The sequence below is a fragment of the Salmo salar genome, chromosome ssa15 (assembly GCF_905237065.1).
Source record: "Salmo salar chromosome ssa15, Ssal_v3.1, whole genome shotgun sequence".
In the NCBI taxonomy this organism is placed as follows: Eukaryota; Metazoa; Chordata; class Actinopteri; order Salmoniformes; family Salmonidae; genus Salmo; species Salmo salar.
In genome coordinates, this window is record NC_059456.1 from 73,866,131 (window position 1) to 73,885,415 (window position 19,285).

At 41.6% G+C, this 19,285-nt stretch overlaps 1 protein-coding gene across 3 annotated transcripts in view; it reads right to left on the reverse strand.

The window, feature by feature from the left end:
• LOC100380856 (thymocyte selection-associated high mobility group box protein TOX) overlaps positions 1-19,285 on the reverse strand; it is a 136,773-nt gene that overhangs the window by 12,907 nt on the left and 104,581 nt on the right. For all 3 annotated transcript variants that reach the window (XM_014146042.2, XM_014146043.2, XM_045696055.1), the window contains one exon: positions 1,026-1,253. In XM_014146042.2, the coding sequence (XP_014001517.1) occupies positions 1,026-1,253 (228 nt within the window). The remainder of the gene's footprint in view (positions 1-1,025; positions 1,254-19,285) is intronic.

The window sequence follows — 19,285 nt, forward strand, 5'->3', positions numbered from 1 at the left end:
TCTGGTTAAAAAAGGCCCTAATGATTTATGCTATACAACGTTTGACATGTTTGAACGAACGTAAATATATTTTTTCCCCTCGTTCATGACGAGAAGTCCGGCTGGCTTAGATCATGTGCTAACAACACGGATCTTTTTGGATATAAATGATGAGCTTTTTTGAACAAAACTACATTCGTTATGGACCTGGGATTCCGGGAAGTGACATCTGATGAAGAGAATCAAAGGTAATGGATTATTTACATAGTATTTTCGATTTTAGATCTCTCCAACATGGCCGTTTGTCTGTATAGCAAAGCATATTTTTCTGGGCGCAGTGCTCAGATTATTGCAAAGTGTGATTTCCCAGTAAGGTTATTTTTAAATCTGGCAAGTTGATTGCGTTCAAGAGATGTAAATCTATAATTCTTTAAATGACAATATAATATTTTACCAATGTTTTCTAATTTTAATTATTTAATTTGTGGTGCTGACTTGACTGCCGGTTATTGGAGGGAAACGATTTCCTCAACATCAATGCCATAGTAAAACGCTGTTTTTGGATATAAATATGAACTTGATAGAACTAAAAATGCATGCATTGTCTAACATAATGTCCTAGGAGTGTCATCTGATGGAGATTGTAAAAGGTTAGTGCATCATTTTAGCTGGTTTTATGGTTTTGGTGACCCTGTCTTTGAATTGACAAAACATTACACACAGCTATTGTCAATGTACTCTCCTAACATAATCTAACTTTATGCTTTCGCCGTAAAACCTTTTTGAAATCGGACAACGTGGTTAGATTAAGGAGATGTTTATCTTTCAAAGGGTGTAAGATAGTTGTATGTTTGAAAAATTGGAATTTTGACATTTATTTGGTTTCAAATTTGCCGCTCTTGAAATGCACCTGCTGTTGATAGGGTGCACCACGGGTGGCACGCTAGCGTCCCACATAGCCCCAAGAGGTTAAGGTGAGTTCTATCTGCTAGTGCACTGGCTCCATCTGCTGGGAACTCAGCAATGTGTTGTATGTGTGTGTGTACCTGTTTCTGCTCCTCCCCCAGGCTGTCCCACATGGAGGCCACGATCTTGGACACATCCCCGAAGGTGGCATTGGGGTTGGAACCCTTGATGGCCGCCTGGGTGTCCCTGAAGAAGAGGGCGTAGGCTGACACGGGCTTTGACGGCTCGTTGGGGTCCTTTTTCTTCTTCTTCTTCTGCGGTTTGGGCTTGGGCTTCGTCATCTCCGAGGAGGGCCGCTTCTCCCCTATCTGGAAGGCCGAGAGGAAAGGAGAAGGGAGGGAAAGAGGCAGAGAGAGGATTGTAAGCAATGACTGACATAAAAGTCCCAACAAATGCTGATCTCAATAAAAACGATTTATAGTGGTTCCGCCTATTCTACTTCCATCGTTAGTCATTCCAAAATGATAATAGATAACTGTGGAAGCTGAGATGTAGATGGTACCTTCATCTTTTGTTTTCTAGGTAAATGGTAGGGAAGGGGGCCTGTCATTGTAAAAGCCCTGTATCGAAAGAAACAGAACTTGAACCAATCTTCTCACAACGGTATCCCCAACAAGACAGTGGAAAGACAGGTCAGATATTTCCTTGTAGGGAAAACCCTCGACAAGGAAGGAGAGCAACACTGTCGTATTAATCACAAATACGACATCGATGGAACAGGACTGCTCGGTCGGTACCCTTCACAAACAAGAGTACACAAAGAACAAATTAGAGAAGGAGGGTTCTGAGAAACCAAGATCCCCTTCTTCTGAGAAGAGAAAGAAAACAAATCAGTTACTGAGGACGAGGGTGAATGGCGGCTGACATTTTTGGACACCCTCACCTGAGTCTATCTAGCTCCCCAGAGTACGGTTACATTTTAGGACACGACCTGAGGTAGAGAGACTGAGCAGAGCGCCATGGTCTGAAGGAGAGAGGAGGACACTAGGTAGAACCTTATCACAACTAAATGTTGTTTTATACTACTCATTCACACTATATGATTGACTCTGCATTTGTTTTAAATGTTTTCGTTTCTGGGTGAGGAGAGAGGATAAGCGAGCCAATTGAAAGCTTGGGATGGTTAGGTGGCCATGACATGAGTGCCAGATGAGAATATCGAAAGGATTTGAGCAGACGAATTCCAAACTGCAGCTCTAAATAGTAATTTGCAGGATAAATAAAACCACATGACACCTTCTTGTAAGAGCTAACCACTTGGTTCATTAAGAATAATCATAAACAGCCATCATAATATATTTTCCAGCGTAAAGTACAGCTTTCACCTATATTCGACATTGACGTCTATCAAATGTTTATGCATACATTAGTCACCTGGCACATAAAGCTTCGAAGAAGTCAAATCCAGGTCAACTTAGCCTCAGTGTGATTCTTTATGGAAATTGGTTTCCTCCTGATGTGAGTAGAGCCCATCAACCATTTGAGGAGAGGGAGAAAAACATAAAGTGGAGAGAGGCTGTAGCTAATGGAGGATGGAAAGGAGAAGTGACTGTGGCTTGATGTGCCATTAAGAGTCCTGGTGACCATAAAGAAAAATAATCACATTTGATAGCCTACATAATTACCAAATATATAATGATCATCTATGATTGTGTGGAATGAAAGATGCATGCATTCTTAATGTATGGCTGAACCCATGACTCAAGTGACCATTTTAAGGGCTTTTTTCAGGTAGCGTAGTCACCGTCATATGAGACTAAACAATCTATTTATCTCCAAATGTCATGTTTATGTTACCATTGTGTTAGATTTGACAAAATATAACTACTTTGAAAATGTTCTGTGAAAAAAAACATTGATCCATACTGCTCTAGTATTAACAGGCAATCAGGGACACAAACCATGTGAAATAATTCTGAATGATCACTTGACTAGCAACTATCAAATGGCAACTCTAGGATGTTGAAAGCATTCCCATTTCATACAATCATCATTCCTTTTAACTGCGCTTTCTAAACAGAAATGATTGCCTTTGAAATGGCATTGTTTAAGAAACCATTTGAAACAATATCTTCCACACAGCATGAAATTAGCTAATCAGAATCGGAGACTCGCAAACGCTTGGGTATAAAAAGGGTCACTTGAATATAACTTTGGATGTGATGTGGATGCGGAAATTAATGAAGATACCCCATTCAAAGTGAAAATGCACTCATGCCTGTTCTCTCTCTCTCTCTGGTTTGGATAGTATACATTTCTTTCTCCACGAGTGTGTGGTTTCATAAAAATAAAAACATCTTCTACTTATATGCAATTAGGCAAAAAAAGCTTTGAAATGACATCTGTTCCCCTCTGCCTTTGATGTAAAAGCTGAATAAATTGGAGTAGAGCTAATGAAATGACAAACTGAAAAGCAAAATAATCTCCAGGAAAAATCATTTATATTTATAAATGGCAAAGCACAGCAACCCGTCAGAGAAATAAAATAAGGAAATTCTCTCATTGCACCATTTTCTCTCTGTATACAGTATGATAGTTGGCTACACTAGATAGAGAAGAAACAAAACTTCAATGGAACATCAACTCAGATGGAATAGAATATTGATGAAATGGAACGGATGAATATCATTTGTAAAGCTGGGTAGCCTATATGTTCAAGTGTCAATGCCGTTGTACAGTAAAAGCAGCTTACTGATGGCATAAAGCAAGATGGTCGTTCAAATTAACTGAACCTGCAGTTATAATATGTGCAGTCTTGTTTACAGATCAAAACAGAAATGGTCACTCTCCAACCACTACACCACACAGTCACCGACTGCTGATTGCACTATACTATAAACATATAACAAAATCGTACATAGATGGTAAATAGATTTTCAGTTCGCAAGTCTAGTCCTGGATTTGAAAGTGTCAGCTCTAGGCCCATACAATCAGCATTGCTGTTGTCAGAAATGTGGAGAGGAAGAGAGGTAAAGAGGACGATGGGGAAGGGGGAGGGGTTGCTGTAATTCTGCATGGACAGCACTGTGCAGAGAAGACGAGATTAGATTTGACAGCCTGATACCTGCGTCACTGTCAAAACTGGAGAGAGGGGGAAGGAGAGAGAGAGGGAGTGGTTGTTTAATCAGAGGACCCAGCACATACGTATATTTACACATCATATGAAAAGCAAAATGTAACCCAGAAAGGGTAAGGTTATCTCTAAAACGTCTCCCAAGGGCTGTGTATCGATTTCAAATGGGTGGGAATGTGTACAGTGCCTTCAGAAAGTACGTATTCATACCCCTTGACTTATTCCACATTTTGTTGTGTTACAGTCTGACTTCAAAATTGATAAAATATATATTTTTTCTCACACAATACACCACAATGCAAATGTATTGAAAATGAAATACATAAATATCTAATTTCAATAAGTATTCACACCTCTGAGTCAATACTTTGTAGAAGAACCTTTGGCAGCGATTACAGCTGTGAGTCTTTCTGGGTAAGTCTCTAAGTGCTTTCCACACCTGCATTGTGCAAGTTTTACACATTATTATTTTCAAAAATTTTTCAAGCTCTGCCAATTGGTTGTTGATCATTGCTAGACAACAATTTTCAGGTCTTGCCATAGATATCAAGTAGATTTATGTCAAAACTGTAACTCGGCCACTCAGGAACATTCACTGTCTTCTTGGTAAGCAACTCCAGTGTAAATTTAGCCTTGTGTTTTAGGTTATTATCCTGCTGAAAGGTGAATTCATCTCCCAGTGTCTGGTGGAAAGCAGACTGAACCAGGTTTTCATCTAGACTTTCGCCTGTGCTTAGCTCCTTTCCAATGATTTTATATCCTGAAAAACTCCCTGGGCCTTAACGATTACAAGCATACCCATAACATGATGCAGCCACCACTATGCTTGAAAATATGGAGAGTGGTACTCAGTAATGTGTTGTATTGGATTTGCCCCAAACCTAACATGTTGTATTCAGGACAAAAAGTTAATTGCTTTGCCACATTTTTTTGTAGTATTACTTTCGTGCCTTGTTGCAAACAGGATGCATGTTCCCAGTCCAGAGCTTCCGGCGACAGTTCCCAGTCCAGAGCTTCCGGCGACAGTTCCCAGTCCAGAGCTTCCGGCGACAGTTCCCAGTCCAGAGCTTCCGGCGACAGTTCCCAGTCCAGAGCTTCCGACGACAGTTCCCAGTCCGGAACCTCCTGAGACGGCCTACAGTCTGGAACCTCCTAAGAAGGCCTGCAGTCCGGAACCTCCTGGGACGGCCTGCAGTCCGGAGCCTCCTGAGACGGCCTGCAGTCCGGAGCCTCCTAAGACGGTCCCCAGTCCGGAGTCTTCAGCGGCAGTCCCCAGTCCGGAGTCTTCAGCGGCGGTCCCCAGTCCAGTTGTTTTTGAGTAGTGTATATTTCACCTCTGCGTCACGGTTTGTTGTTTTGTTCTTTAGTTTATGTTTATGTATTGCATAGTTTCACAGTGTAAATAAAATGTGGAACGACACACACGCTGCACTTTGGTCCGCTTCTCCTTACGACAACCGTAACAGCCGATTACAACAGGTGTAGACCTTACAGTGAAATGCTTACTTAAAAGTACTTAACCAACAATGCAGTTTTAAGAAAATGCCTAAAAAAAGGTAAGAGATAGGAAAAACAAATAATTAAAGAACAGCAGTAAATAACAATATATACAGGGGGTACCGGATCAGAGTCAATGCGTCAATGTGCGGGGGGATCGGTGTCGAGGTAATTGAGGTAATTATGTACACGCAGGTAGGGTTATTAAAGTGGCTTTGAAATAGTCTGGGTAGCCATTTGATTCGCTGTTCAGGAGTCTTATGGCTTGGGGGTAGAAGCTGTTTAGAAGCCTCTTGGACCTAGACTTGGCGCTCTGGTACTGCTTGCCGTGCGGTAGCAGAGAGAACAGTCTATGACTAGGGTGTCTAATTTTTAGGGCCTTCCTCTGACACCGCCTGGTATAGAGGTCCTGGATGGCAGGAAGCTTGGCCCCAGTGATGTACTGGGCCGTACACACTACCCTCTGTAATGCCTTGCGGTCGGAGTCCGAGCAGTTGCCATACCAGGCAGTGATGCAACCTGTCAGGATGCTCTCGATGGTGCAGCTGTAAAACCTTTTGAGGATCTGAGAACCCATGCCAAATCTTCAGTTTCCTGAGGGGAATAGGTTTTGAAGAACCCTCTTCACGACTGTCTTGATGTGCTTGGACCATGTTAGTTTGTTGGTGATGTGGACGCCAAGGAACTTGAAGCTCTCAAGCTGCTCCAGAACAGCCCCGTCGATGAGAATGGGGGCGTGCTCAGCCCTCCTTTTCCTGTAGTCCACAATCATCTCCTTTGTCTTGATCACGTTGAGGGAGAGGTTGTTGTCATTGCACCATAGGTCTATGACCTCCTCCCTATAGGCTGTCTCATCGTTGTCGGTGATCAGGCCTACCACTGTTGTGTCATCAGCAAACTTAATGATGGTGTTGGAGTTGTGCCTGGCCGTGCAGTCATGAGTGAATAGAGAGTACAGGAGGGGACTGAGCATGCACCCATGAGGGGCCCCCGTGTTGAGGATCAGCGTGGAGGATGTGTTGTTACTAACCCTTACCATCTGGAGGCAGCCCGTCAGGAAGTCCAGGATCCACTTGCAGAGGGAGGTGTTTAGTTCCAGGGTCCTTAGCTTAGTGATGAGCTTTGAGGGCACTGTGGTGTTGAACGCTGAGCTGTAGTCAATGAATAGCATTCTCACATAAGTGTTCCTTTTGTCCAGGTGGGAAAGGGCAGTGTGGAGTGCAATAGAGATTGCATCATCTGTGGAGCTGTTGGTGCGGTATGCAAATTGGAGTGGGTCTCGGGTTTCTGGGATAATGGTGTTGATGTGAGCCATGACCAGCCTTTCAAAGTATTTCATGGCTACAGACGTGAGTGCATGTGTCGGTAGTCATTTAGGCAGGTTACCTTAGTGTTCTTGGGCACAGGGACTATGGTGGTCTGCTTGAAACATGTTGGTATTACAGATTCAGACAGGGAGAGGTTGAAAATGTCAGTGAAGACACTTGCCAGCTGGTCAGCTCATGCTCAGAGTACATGTCCTGTTAATCCGTGTGTTGACTTGTTTATAGGTCTTACTCACATCGGCTGCAGAGAGCGTGATCACACAGTCATCTGGACCAGCTGACGCTCTCATGCATGTTTCAGTGTTACTTGCATCGAAGCAAGCGTAGAAGTTACTTAGCTCGTCTGGTAGGCTCATGTCTCTGGGCAGCTCTCGGTTGTGCTTTCCTTTGTAGTCTGTAATAGTTTGCAAGCCCTGCCAAATCCGACGAGTGTCGGAGCCGGTGTAGTACGATTCAATCTTAGTCCTGTATTGACGCTTTGACGGTGTGATGGTTCGTCGGATGGCATAACGGGATTTCTTATAAGCTTCCTGGTTAGAGTCCCGCTCCTTGAAAGCGGCAGCTCTAGCCTTTAGCTCGGTGTGAATGTTGCCTGTAATCCATAGCTTCTGGTTGGGGTATGTACGTACAGTCAATGTGGGGACGACGTCCTCGATGCACTTATTGATAAAGCCAGCGACTGATGTGGTGTACTCCTCAATGCATCAGAAGAATCCCGGAACATATTCCTGTCTGTGCTAGCAAAACAGTCCTGTAGTTTAACATCTGCTTCATCTGACCAATTTTTTATAGACCGAGTCACTGGTGCTTCCTGCTTTAATTTTTGCTTGTGAGCAGGAATCAGGAGGATAGAATTATGGTCAGATTTTCCAAATGGAGGGCGAGGGAGAGCTTTGTACACGTCTCCGTGTGTGGAGTAAAGTTGGTCTAGAATTTGTCCCCCTCTGGTTGCACATTTAACATGCTGATAGAAAGTTGGTAAAACTAAACTTCTATCAGCATGTTAAAGTCACCGGCCACCAGGAGTGTTTGCCTCTGGATGAGCGTTTTCCTGTTTGCTTATGGAGGAATACAGCTCATTGAGTGCGGTTTTAGTGCCAACTTCTGTGGTGGTATGTAGACAGCTACGGAAAATACAGATGAAAACTCTCTAGGTAGATAGTGTGGTATACAGCTTATCATGAGATACTCTTCCTCAGGCGAGCAAAACTTTGAGACTTCCTTAGATATCATGCACCAGCTGTTGTTTACATAAATGCATAGGCCCCCGCCCGTGTCTTACCAGAGGCTGCTGTTCTGTTTTGCCGATAGAGTGTATAACCCGCCAGCTGTATGTTCTTAATGTCGTCGTTCAGCCACGACTCTGTGAAACATACGATATTACAGTTTTTAATGTCCCGTTGGTAGGATATACAGGCTTTCAGTTTGTCCCATTTATTTTACAGCGATTGAATGTTAGCTAGCAGAATGGAAGGCATGGGCAGATTAGCCACTTGTCGCCTGATCCTCGCAAGGCACCCTGATCTTTTGCCTCGAAATCTCTGTTTCCTTCTCTGGTGAATCACTGGGATTGGGCCTGGTCAGGTGTTTGCAGTATATCACTCGCGTCCGACTCATTGAAGAAGAACTCCTCGTCCAGTTTGAGGTGAGTAATCCCAGTTCTGATGTCCAGAAGCTCTTTTCGGTCATAAGAGACGGTAGCAGCAACAATATGTACAAAACAAGTTCCCGAACAACACGAAAAAACTAACAAAATAGCATGATTGGTTGCGAGCCGATAAGACAGCAGCCTTACCCTCCGGCGCAATCACCTTATGGTAAAATCCCTGAGCGGTTTCCTTCCTTTCCGGTAACTGAGTTAAGAAGGACGCCTGTAGCTTTGTAGTGACTGGGTGCATTGATACACCATCCAAAGTGTAATTAATAATTTCACCATGCGTAAAGTGATATTCAATGTCTTTTTTTTTTTACCCATCTACCAATAGATCCCCTTCTTTGCGAGGCATTGGAAAACGTCGCTGGTCTCCGTGGTTCAATCTGTGTTTGAAATTCATTGTTCGACTGAGGGACCTTACAGATAATTGTATGTGTGGGCTACAGAGATGAGGTAGTCATTCAAAAATCATGCTAAACACTATTATTGCACACAGAATGAGTCCATGCAACAAATATGTGACTTGTTAAGCGCATTTTTACTCCTGAACTTATTTAACCTCTCTAGGGGAGGTGGGACGAAATCGTCCCACACTATTCAACAGCCAGTGAAAAATCAGAGCGTCAAATTTAAAACCACAAAATGTCATAATTCAGAGTTCTCAAACATAGGACTATTTTACACCATTTTATAGATACACTTCTCCTGAATCGAACCACGTTGTCCGATTTCAAAAAGGCTTTACAGCGAAAGCAAAACATTAGATTATGTTAGGAGAGTACATAGACACAAATAATCACACAGCCATTTTCCAAGCAAGCATATATGTCACATAAACCCAAACCACAACTAAATGCAGCACTAACCTTTGATGATCTTCCTCAGATGACACTCCTAGGACATTATGTCATACAATACATGCATGTTTTGTTCAATCAAGTTCATATTTATATCAAAAACCAGCTTTTTACATTAGCATGTGATGTTCAGAACTAGCATACCCACCGAAAATAGAACTCCTTTATGCAATCGCTATGTCCGATTTTAAAATAGCTTTTCGGCCAAAGCACATTTTGCAATATTCTGAGTACATAGCTCGGCCATCACGGCTAGCTATTTTCACATCCGCCAACTTCGGGGTCACCTAAACTCAGAATTACTATTAGAAAAATTGGATTACCTTTGCTGTTCTTCGTAAGAATGCACTCCCAGGACTTCTACTTCAACAACAAATGTTGTTTTGGTTCCAAATAATCCATAGTTATATCCAAATACCTCTGTTTTGTTCGTGCGTTGAGGTCACTATCCGAAGGGTAACGCGCGAGCGCATTTCGTGACAAAAAACCCCGAAATATTCCATTACCGTACTTAGAAGCATGTCAAACGCTGTTTAAAATCAATTGTTATGCTATTTTTCACGTAAAATAGCGATAATATTCCAACCGGGCAACGTTGTATTCATTCAAAGACTGAAAGAAAAAAATGGAGAAGTCTCGTGAACGCGCATCTCCAGTCTCACTGTCCCCAGGCTGACCACTTACAAACTCTGCTCCTATACTTTGCCCAGAGACAGCAGACACCCCATTCCACTTTCTGGCGGCTTTAGAGAGCCAATGGAAGCCTTAGAAAGTGTCACGTTACAGCACAGATAGAGATGCAACAGAAGGACAACAAATTGTCAGACAGGGCACTTCCTGCATGGAATCTTCTCAGGTTTTGGCCTGCCATATGAGTTCTGTTATTTATACTCACAGACACCATTCAAACAGTTTTAGAAACGTTAGAGTGTTTTCTATCCAAATCTACTAATTATATGCATATTTTGTTTCTGGGCAGGAGTAGTAATCAGATTAAATCGGGTACGTTTTTTTATCCGGCCGTGAAAATACTGCCCCCAATCCCAAAGAAGTTAAGCTTGCCATAACAAAGGGGTTGAATACTTATTGACTCAAGACAATTCAGCTTTTCATTTTTAATGAATTTGCTAAGAAAATATTAAAACATAATTCCACTTTGACTTTAGGGGGTATTGTGTGTAGGCCAGTGACAAACAAGTCTACATTTGATTAATTTTTAACTCTGTAACACAACAAAATGTAGAAAAGGTCAAGGGGTGTGAATACTTTCTGAATGCACTTTACCTGTCATGGGTTTGGTGGATGCCAGGAGAACGCTACCTGCCCGAATGGATAGTTCCAACTCTAAAGTTTGGTGGATGAGGAATAATGGTCTGGGGCTGTTTTTCATGGGCTAGGCTAGGCCCCTTAGTTCCAGTGAAGTGAAATCTTAACGCTACAACATACAATGACATTATAGAGGATTCTGCGTTTCCAACTTTGTGGCAACAGTTTGGGGAAGGCCCTATCCTGTTTCAGCATGACAATGCCCCCGTGCATAAAACAAGGTCAATACATAAATGGTGTGGAAGAACTGCACTGGCCTGCACAGAGCCCTGACCTAAACCCCATCAAACACCTTTGGGATGAATTGGAACGCCGACTGCGAGCCAGGCTTAATCGCCCAACATCCGTGCCAGACCTCACTAATGCTCTTGTGGCTGAATGTAAGCAAGTCCCCACAGCAATGTTCCAACATCTAGTGGAAAGCCTTCCCAAAAGAGTGGAGGCTTTCATAGCAGCAAAGGGTAGACCAAATCCATATTTTTGCCCATGATTTTGGAATGAGCTCTTCGACGAGCAGGTGTCCACATACTTTTGGTCATGTAATGTAGATGGGGGAGGGGGGTCTTCAATGTATTTTGTAAGAAGATACTTTCGAGAGCTGTATTTTTGTATTTGTATTTTTTAAATACTTTTCTACATCATTTTTTAATGCAGTTCACCATTGTGTGACCCCCTTTCATCCGGCATTGGTATCAGAAGTCTGATGGCACTATGGTGTGATAAGAGCGTCTGCTAAATGAACTAAATATAAATGTGTAAGTAAGAATAGACAATTGCAAAGCATGCTGAGTATTATTCTAATGAGCTCAGCCCCGAAACAAGGTTTTGTCTAGAAGGGATACAGCTTTTGTCAAAATTGAATTTTCGTAGCAGGTTTAAGAGAACTATGTCACGCTGTATGTCACCTAGACATGACCCTGAAACGAGGACAATAATAATATTTGTGCTTTGCAGTTAATTCTGGTATGTTCATTTTCACATATACATTTACTGTACATTTTGGTCATTTAGCAGACACTCTTATCCAGAGTGACTTACCGTCAGTGCAATCAACTATGGTAGTTAAACAACATATCACAGCCATAACAAGTAAAACGTTTCTGTAACCATTACTGAGAATGTTGTTGCTGTTCGGGCCGGCTACTTGCAAATGCATTTCTTTATTTTAAAATACAAAATACATGTATTTTAATTAAATACATTTCAAAATACAAGTATTGTGTACTTTATTTTGATACATTGATCTTTATGGTATTTTGTAATTGTAGTTTGCCATTTTATTTTCAAATGTTTGCCCATCCCTGGTTATTGTACCCCCTTAGCTCCCTGGAAAATGGACTCTTCCAAAAACTGACTTTTATAAGGAGTGCTTAATGCAGCTGTTGTCTATAAGCCTTTGTGGGTTTAGAAAAAGCCAAGTGGAACATGGCTTGAACTGTGGTGACTGGTTATTGGTTTTTGCTGGTTATAGATTGGCAGAGTTTTTCCTAGTCAAATCACATGGTCATAGCCCTACCTATACCAACAAGAGACTGCCGTTTATGCTTTAATTATATACCACACACATCTGGAAACTCATGTCATACTGTTCCTCTGTAAGTAAGTCTGACTGAACGTCATGACCCTGAGTATATCCAGGCATATGTGCAGAGAACCACACAAATCAAAAGGAAATACTGTTCAGCCCAAACAATTATGAAGAGGAAGTGTAAATGTATGTGGCACATGGTATTTAAGACATGATTATATTGGTTGGAAATTAATATTATAGCCCAGGCTCTTTGGCTCAGGAAATTGCAACCAAGGCAGGCATTCCGCAACGGAAAACCTCAGAACTCTTGATGATTTATGGAAAAGATATTGACATTGTTTTTCCTCAAACATACAGTATACAGACAAAACTTGCACACCAGACATGACATCTACCAATAACCTCCATTTAAAAGGATAACAGATTAGGTAGATATGAACTAAACCTACAAAATATGAATGATGGGTCGTATGTGGCTCAGTTGGTAAGCCTATGGTGCTAGCAACACAAAGGTAGGGTGTTCAAATCCCGCTGTGGCACTGATATGAAAAAGTCTGCTCTCAATGTAAGTCTCTATGGATAAAAGCATCTGCTAAATGGCATATATATACACATGGTTGGGTAGGTTACTTTCTAAATGTTACCTGTTCCAAATTGTGATCAGTAACTGCACTTTTGATTACCCAAACTCAGAAATGTAATTGGATTACTTTCAGTTAGTTTTGGATTACTTTCCCCTTAGAAGAAGACAAAAATGATCCATCAAATGCATTTGGTGTGTAACAGACTCGCTCAGGTGGAACAAACTTAAACTATCAATCAAACTTTCATTTTCTATTGGAAAAAGAAAGGAAAAACACTCCAGAGCAGTATTCTGCTGCATATTGACATGGCATATCTGCCTTAACACTTTATAGGCACAATATGTCATTTCACCAGCCTGACCCTGCCACTTTGTTTGGCAAATAGAGGAGTGAGGTTAGGTAACTACTCTTACAGTACCACTGTAACTACCCTTCAATTAAAATGTAACTACTCTTAACTACACTCCATGAGATCAACATGAAGCTATGCATTGCGGTGTCAAGACTCAAATTACATTAAAAACATAAATAAACAATGGAGTACTACAACCATACATTTCAGGTTTTGACAGGGTAAGCCAGCTGTACTAACCCAGTGTTCCCGTAGGATATTTTTCATCAGCGGTGGCAAAGTTAGCGGGGTAGTGGGGTGGTTATCCAACCAATTTTTTTTTATGCCTACTCTTGGCCGCAGAGACAATATGTTGTTATTTTAAAGCAAATTGCCTGCAATTCTACACAATTTGCCATGGCTTAGGTCGTGCTCTTATGCTATCTCAGTGACTAAAACATTATAACAAAATCAACGGTGGCCCCATGCCATGCCATTTTTTAAAATTAATATAGGGGAAACACTGACTAAGCTCATAATGCATTTAAAAGGTTAGATGTCTATAAGTTCATAAAGGGACGCATATTTCTTTAGTGAACCATACATTCCGATAACAATGCAAACGATGAGGTCTCACGGTATCCCTAATCAACTTGGCTTGGTTTATGGCTGTACAGTGGGGGAAAAAAGTATTTGATCCCCTGCAGATTATGTACGTTTGCACACTTACAAAGAAATTATCAGTTTATAATTTGAATGGTAGGTTTATATGAACAGTGAGAGACAGAATAACAACAACAAAAAATCCAGAAAAACGCATGTCAAAAATGTTATAAATTGATTTGCATTTTAATGAGGGAAATAAGTATTTGACCCCTCTGCAAAATATGACTTAGTACTTGGTGGCAAAACCCTTGTTGGCAATCACAGAGGTCAGACATTTCTTGTAGTTGGCCACCAGGTTTGCACACATCTCAGGAGGGATTTTGTCCCCCTCCTCTTTGCAGATCTTCTCCAAGTCATTAAGGTTTCGAGGCTGACGTTTGGCAACTCGAACCTTCAGCTCCCTCCACAGATTTTCTATGGGATTAAGGTCTGGAGACTGGCTAGGCCACTCCAGGACCTTAATGTGCTTCTTCTTGAGCCACTCCTTTGTTGCCTTGGCCGTGTGTTTTGGGTCGTTGTCATGCTGGAATACCCATCCATGACCCATTTTCAATGCCCTGGCTGAGGGAAGGAGGTTCTCACCCAAGATTTGACAGTACATTGCCCCGTCAAATGGTGCGGTGAAGTGGTCCTGTCCCCTTAGCAGAAAAACACCCCCAAAGCATAATGTTTCCACCTCCATGTTTGACGGTGGAGATGGTGTTCTTGGGGTCATAGGCAGCATTCCTCCTCCTCCAAACACGGCGAGTTGAGTTGATGCCAAAGAGCTCCATTTTGGTCTCATCTGACCACAACACTTTCACCAGTTGTCCTCTGAATCATTCAGATGTTCATTGGCAAACTTCTGACGGGCATGTATAAGTATTCTTGAGCAGGGGGACCTTGCGGGTGCTACAGGATTTCAGTCCTTCACGGCGTAGTGTGTTACCAATTGTTTTCTTGGTGACTATGGTCCCAGCTGCCTTGAGATCATTGACAGGATCCTCCCGTGTAGTTCTGGGCTGATTCCTCACCGTTGTCATGATCATTGCAACTCCACGAGGTGAGATCTTGCATGGAGCCCCAGGCTGAGGGATATTGACAGTTCTTTTGTGTTTCTTCCATTTGCGAATAATCGCACCAAATGTTGTCACCTTCTCACAAAGCTGCTTGGCGATGGTCTTGTAGCCCATTACAGCCTTGTGTAGGTCTACAATCTTGTCCCTGACATCCTTGGAGAGCTCTTTGGTCTTGATTGCTTCTGTGGACAGGTGTCTTTTATACAGGTAACAAGCTGCGGTTAGGAGCACTCCCTTTAAGAGTGTGCTCCTAATCTCAGCTCGTTACCTGTATAAAAGACACCTGGGAGCCAGAAATCTTTCTGATTGAGTGGGGGTTAAATACTTAGTTCCCTCATTAAAATGCAAATCACTTTATAACATCTTTGACATGCATTTTTCTCGATTTTTTTGTTGTTGTTATTCTGTCTCTCACTGTTCAAATAAACCTACCATTAAAATTATAGACTGATCATTTTTTTGTCAGTGGGCAAACATACAAAATCAGCAGGAGATCAAATACTTGTTTCCCCCACTGTATAGGAGCTAACTGCTTGCTACTACCTGCTGCTGCAGAAAGCCTAGCTGATTTGAGCTGCTGCCGTGCCCATTAATTCAAGTCAGGGGTTATTTTCCAACTTCTTTCCGCTCCTGCGAAAAGCATCAGTGAGCTTAGTCAAAACTATAATCTCCTCCATGTGCACACCTTATGCAACATGCTCTGCCAGTACGACTCATTCCTCTTTCTCTCTGCGCCCCTCAATGAGATGGTACAGAGATGGTGTGTAAACATAACAAATGACTAATTGTCAGGAGGGGGAGGGGTGTTGTCGGCGCAACAGGCTTTGTCTGGCTGCTGACGTGCACTGTCTCATACAAAAAGACTAGATGAAAAATGTGTGTCAAAATCACTTGTAGCACAGCACCATTTATTTGGATCCCCTTCAAACACGATTTAAAGAAAGAGAAAAGGAAGACAAGAAAATGAGCAACGCTCCGAGTTCAGGCCTCTTATAATCTATGAACTTCACTTATGCTTTGAAATAACATTCAATCAATTCCACAACAGAAATAACAGTCAAGTAAATTGTGTAGGCCCTATTGTGTTCACGCTCCAAAGGACGACACGCGACATAACGGAAATATTAACTTGCGGTCGTTGGCATGAAGAAATGCTCATGCACTGAATGTGTTATGAAGTTGTCGTTATGAAGCCTTTTCAAATAAAGTGTTACTGGTTGTACAGTAGTCCTACATGCTACACCCTATCTTGCTTGTAGGCCTACAGCAGCTGTGCTGAGCGAGCGCTACTGCTGGTGAAAGCAGGTAGTAAGGCCTAATCCTGCGAACTGACTGTCTAACCCAAACCACAGTCGCTCCCTGGGTGAGAGTGATGGCTTCCCCGTGCGCGGGGCCGTGGCTGCTATTGTAGAATCACAGAGCGTTTAATTTAAACAAATGACTATAATAATGGCTTGTTGTGTGCTGGGCTTAATTAGCATTTCAAAGGAAACGGCAAGTCCCTTTTAAGTGGGCTTTGTGTCCCACCTTCTGTGTGTACTGTAAGCAGACTAGCATGGAAAAGCAACATGTTCAGTCTGTGTAGTCTGTCAGTGCCCTTTCTACTCACTCTCTGGGCTGCATATCAATTTGGTAAATCCCTTCCTTCCCTCTGCTCTTGTGTGCTGGATACTGGTATTATAATTGTACTAGGTTTATGTTAGTTATACTAAATAGTGAGTATGCTTCTCCCTTTTGTGCTTCTTCTCTCCATGATAAAATCTTACCTTAGAGTACTTTACTGTACTGGAACTAATATGTACTGCAACATGAAAAAGCAGAACTATTTTCATCAGGATAAAAAGTGGTTCTCTCGATTCAATTGTTTACTCTTGTACATAATCTCAGAAAGTCAGCTAATGCAATGTTACAAAAACTCTACTACCATGCTGTTTTAAATATTAATTTGTCTTAACAGTCGCCTAAGGTTATTTGAATTAGCAGCATGAATATTCATGGCTGCAATGAATGCTCATTTGTTTTTAATGTTTAATCCTTTAATACACTTCTTCATTTCTTTACTCTCATCCATGCATAAGCATCCAAAGCAAAGCTTTACTTTTATTAAACACTTTCTTTAATAACATATTTGTTTTTATTCAAAGTGAATCATAATGCCCTGACTGTTATTGAGTTCCTGTGAAAGCGAAACAAGAGGTCATATATGTTCCAGTTAATGGCAACAGTACAGGCAGGTCATATTAGATGTGTTCCAGGCCTGCCCAGACTGTCTGGAATGGGACTTCATTGCTAACTTCACTTCAAACAGCAGAAATCGTCCATTTTAGCCCCATATGTAATCATCATTATTCATCTTGAGGTTATGCTGTTTGAATATGACCATTCATGTTTTTAAGATCAGATAGTGATTTGTATAATATGTGACTGGCTAATTCTGACCTTGTTCAACATTTGATTCACCTTCCATGTACTATGATTCTGTCAATAACTGCAGCCATCGATACACTTGCCCCGGTCTATGTCCTAAATGCCAAGTGATGCAATACACATTTCCTTTAAACAGATTCAATTAAGTTAAGCTAACATTCAGTGAGTCTGACTAAAATGTATGCCGAAAACACACACAAACAACCACAGACAGTTTCAAAACTAACACTTTGTGTAGATCTAAAACGGGTTATAAAGAAAATCTAGAAGTAAAACATCCCACATGATTAAAGTGATAGTTTATCCAAATGTAAGAATTGTTTATTGGTCCCTCACCCTGAACGGAGTCTATGGACAAGGAGACTGTAATCCATACTTAGGCATGTCATTTAAAACATGTAACATCGAGTACATTGACTTCCATTTCAACACATTTTCTAATAAGGATGAACTATCCCTTCAGTGTGTTATTATTGGATAGCAGCATAATCAACCATTTTTTATATTGATAAAGCAAGTATGGCCTTCAATAGTCTGAAAATAACATTGGTTTTGCATCAGACCAGTAATGCCAACTAGACACTATTCATAGTCTAACAATAACCCACATTTAAAGTATTTAGACAACAGAGATTCCTGAATACGGGCAGCCTGTGGTCTAATGACAGATGCACCCTGCAAAAATAGTTATGTTTAACTAGATTGAACAAATCCCCTAATTCGGATAATGTGAGTTCTACATTAACTTGCAGATTTGACTGAGCTTTTGTGGCGGTGGGCAGTTCCCCAAACCACCTTCATTATGCTTGAAAGGAGACGTCGGCTGGCGTTCAGTTTGAATATTTAAACGTCCCGGCGTTCCCCTCGGCACCGTGCCTGTTCCCATCCTCGACTCTTATTGCCGCCTGCCGGAGAATTCCCTCCTCTTTTTCAAATAATTCCCTCCTCTTTTTCTTGAAAACATAAGCCAGACGATCCAGGCTAGGGGATCTGGTGGCCAGTCAAACATGACGCCCCCCCCCCACAGTAGCACACTGAGGAGAAAGCAACGTTGACAGTGATAGGGATTCTCCATGCAGGCGTAATGAGCGCTCTATCAAGCTTAAAAGTTCAACATTGGTCAATGTCCCATTCAAACTTTGTGTCCATTTGCCCTTAGATAACAGAGTTTGTTTGGGCAGGGGGTTCAGAAAGTTTCTAGAACATCACACTTGGGTAAACACCTAACATTCTCCTATAACACTATCCAGCTAGCAAACACCTATCGGACCACTGATGGCTATGAGGCAGTACACCACTGTAAGCTGATATTGGACCCATGTCAATAGCCTTTACTCTCTAAGTAGTGTCGGCTACTGCCGTCTGACCACTGGAAAGCACATCAGCCAAATGAGTAGTGGGCCGCTGACTTTACCGATAACAAACCACCGTAAACTTCTAATTAAGGATAACATATCCGAACCATTCCCTCATGTTTTGGAAACTTATTTTGCTAGCTGTTTAAACGTGTGATATGTCATTATTGTAATTAGCAACAAAGGCAGAGTTTGTTGTCAGCTACTACATGCAAATGCCTCATAGAAAGGCAGGCTAAGATTCAAAGTCTCAGATGAAACATACAGTAGCTTGACGTAAATACAAATTTCATTTAACTATCATAAAAAATACTACTACTTTCATATCCAAGTCGAAAGCTACATATCGTATCAACATTTAGTTGCTTCAGCCCATTTCCCCATCTCCTGCAGATCATCCTGTGAATTAGCAGCTAATTATTTAGCCTTCTGAGCAGTCAGAATGAACTGAGAGGGAAGAGCCTGTCAAAGATGAGATTAATTCATAGAAAGAAATAAGAGGTTTCTAAATGAGTGGAAGGGTATTATCATGTGTTCCACCAGTGATCAGAGATTTGGGATATTTGTGACACTGCTCTCAGTAATAAAACAAATCTATTTGAGACATCTATGACAAGAAATGAACAACTGGGCTTATATGACTATGTCAATTTCTA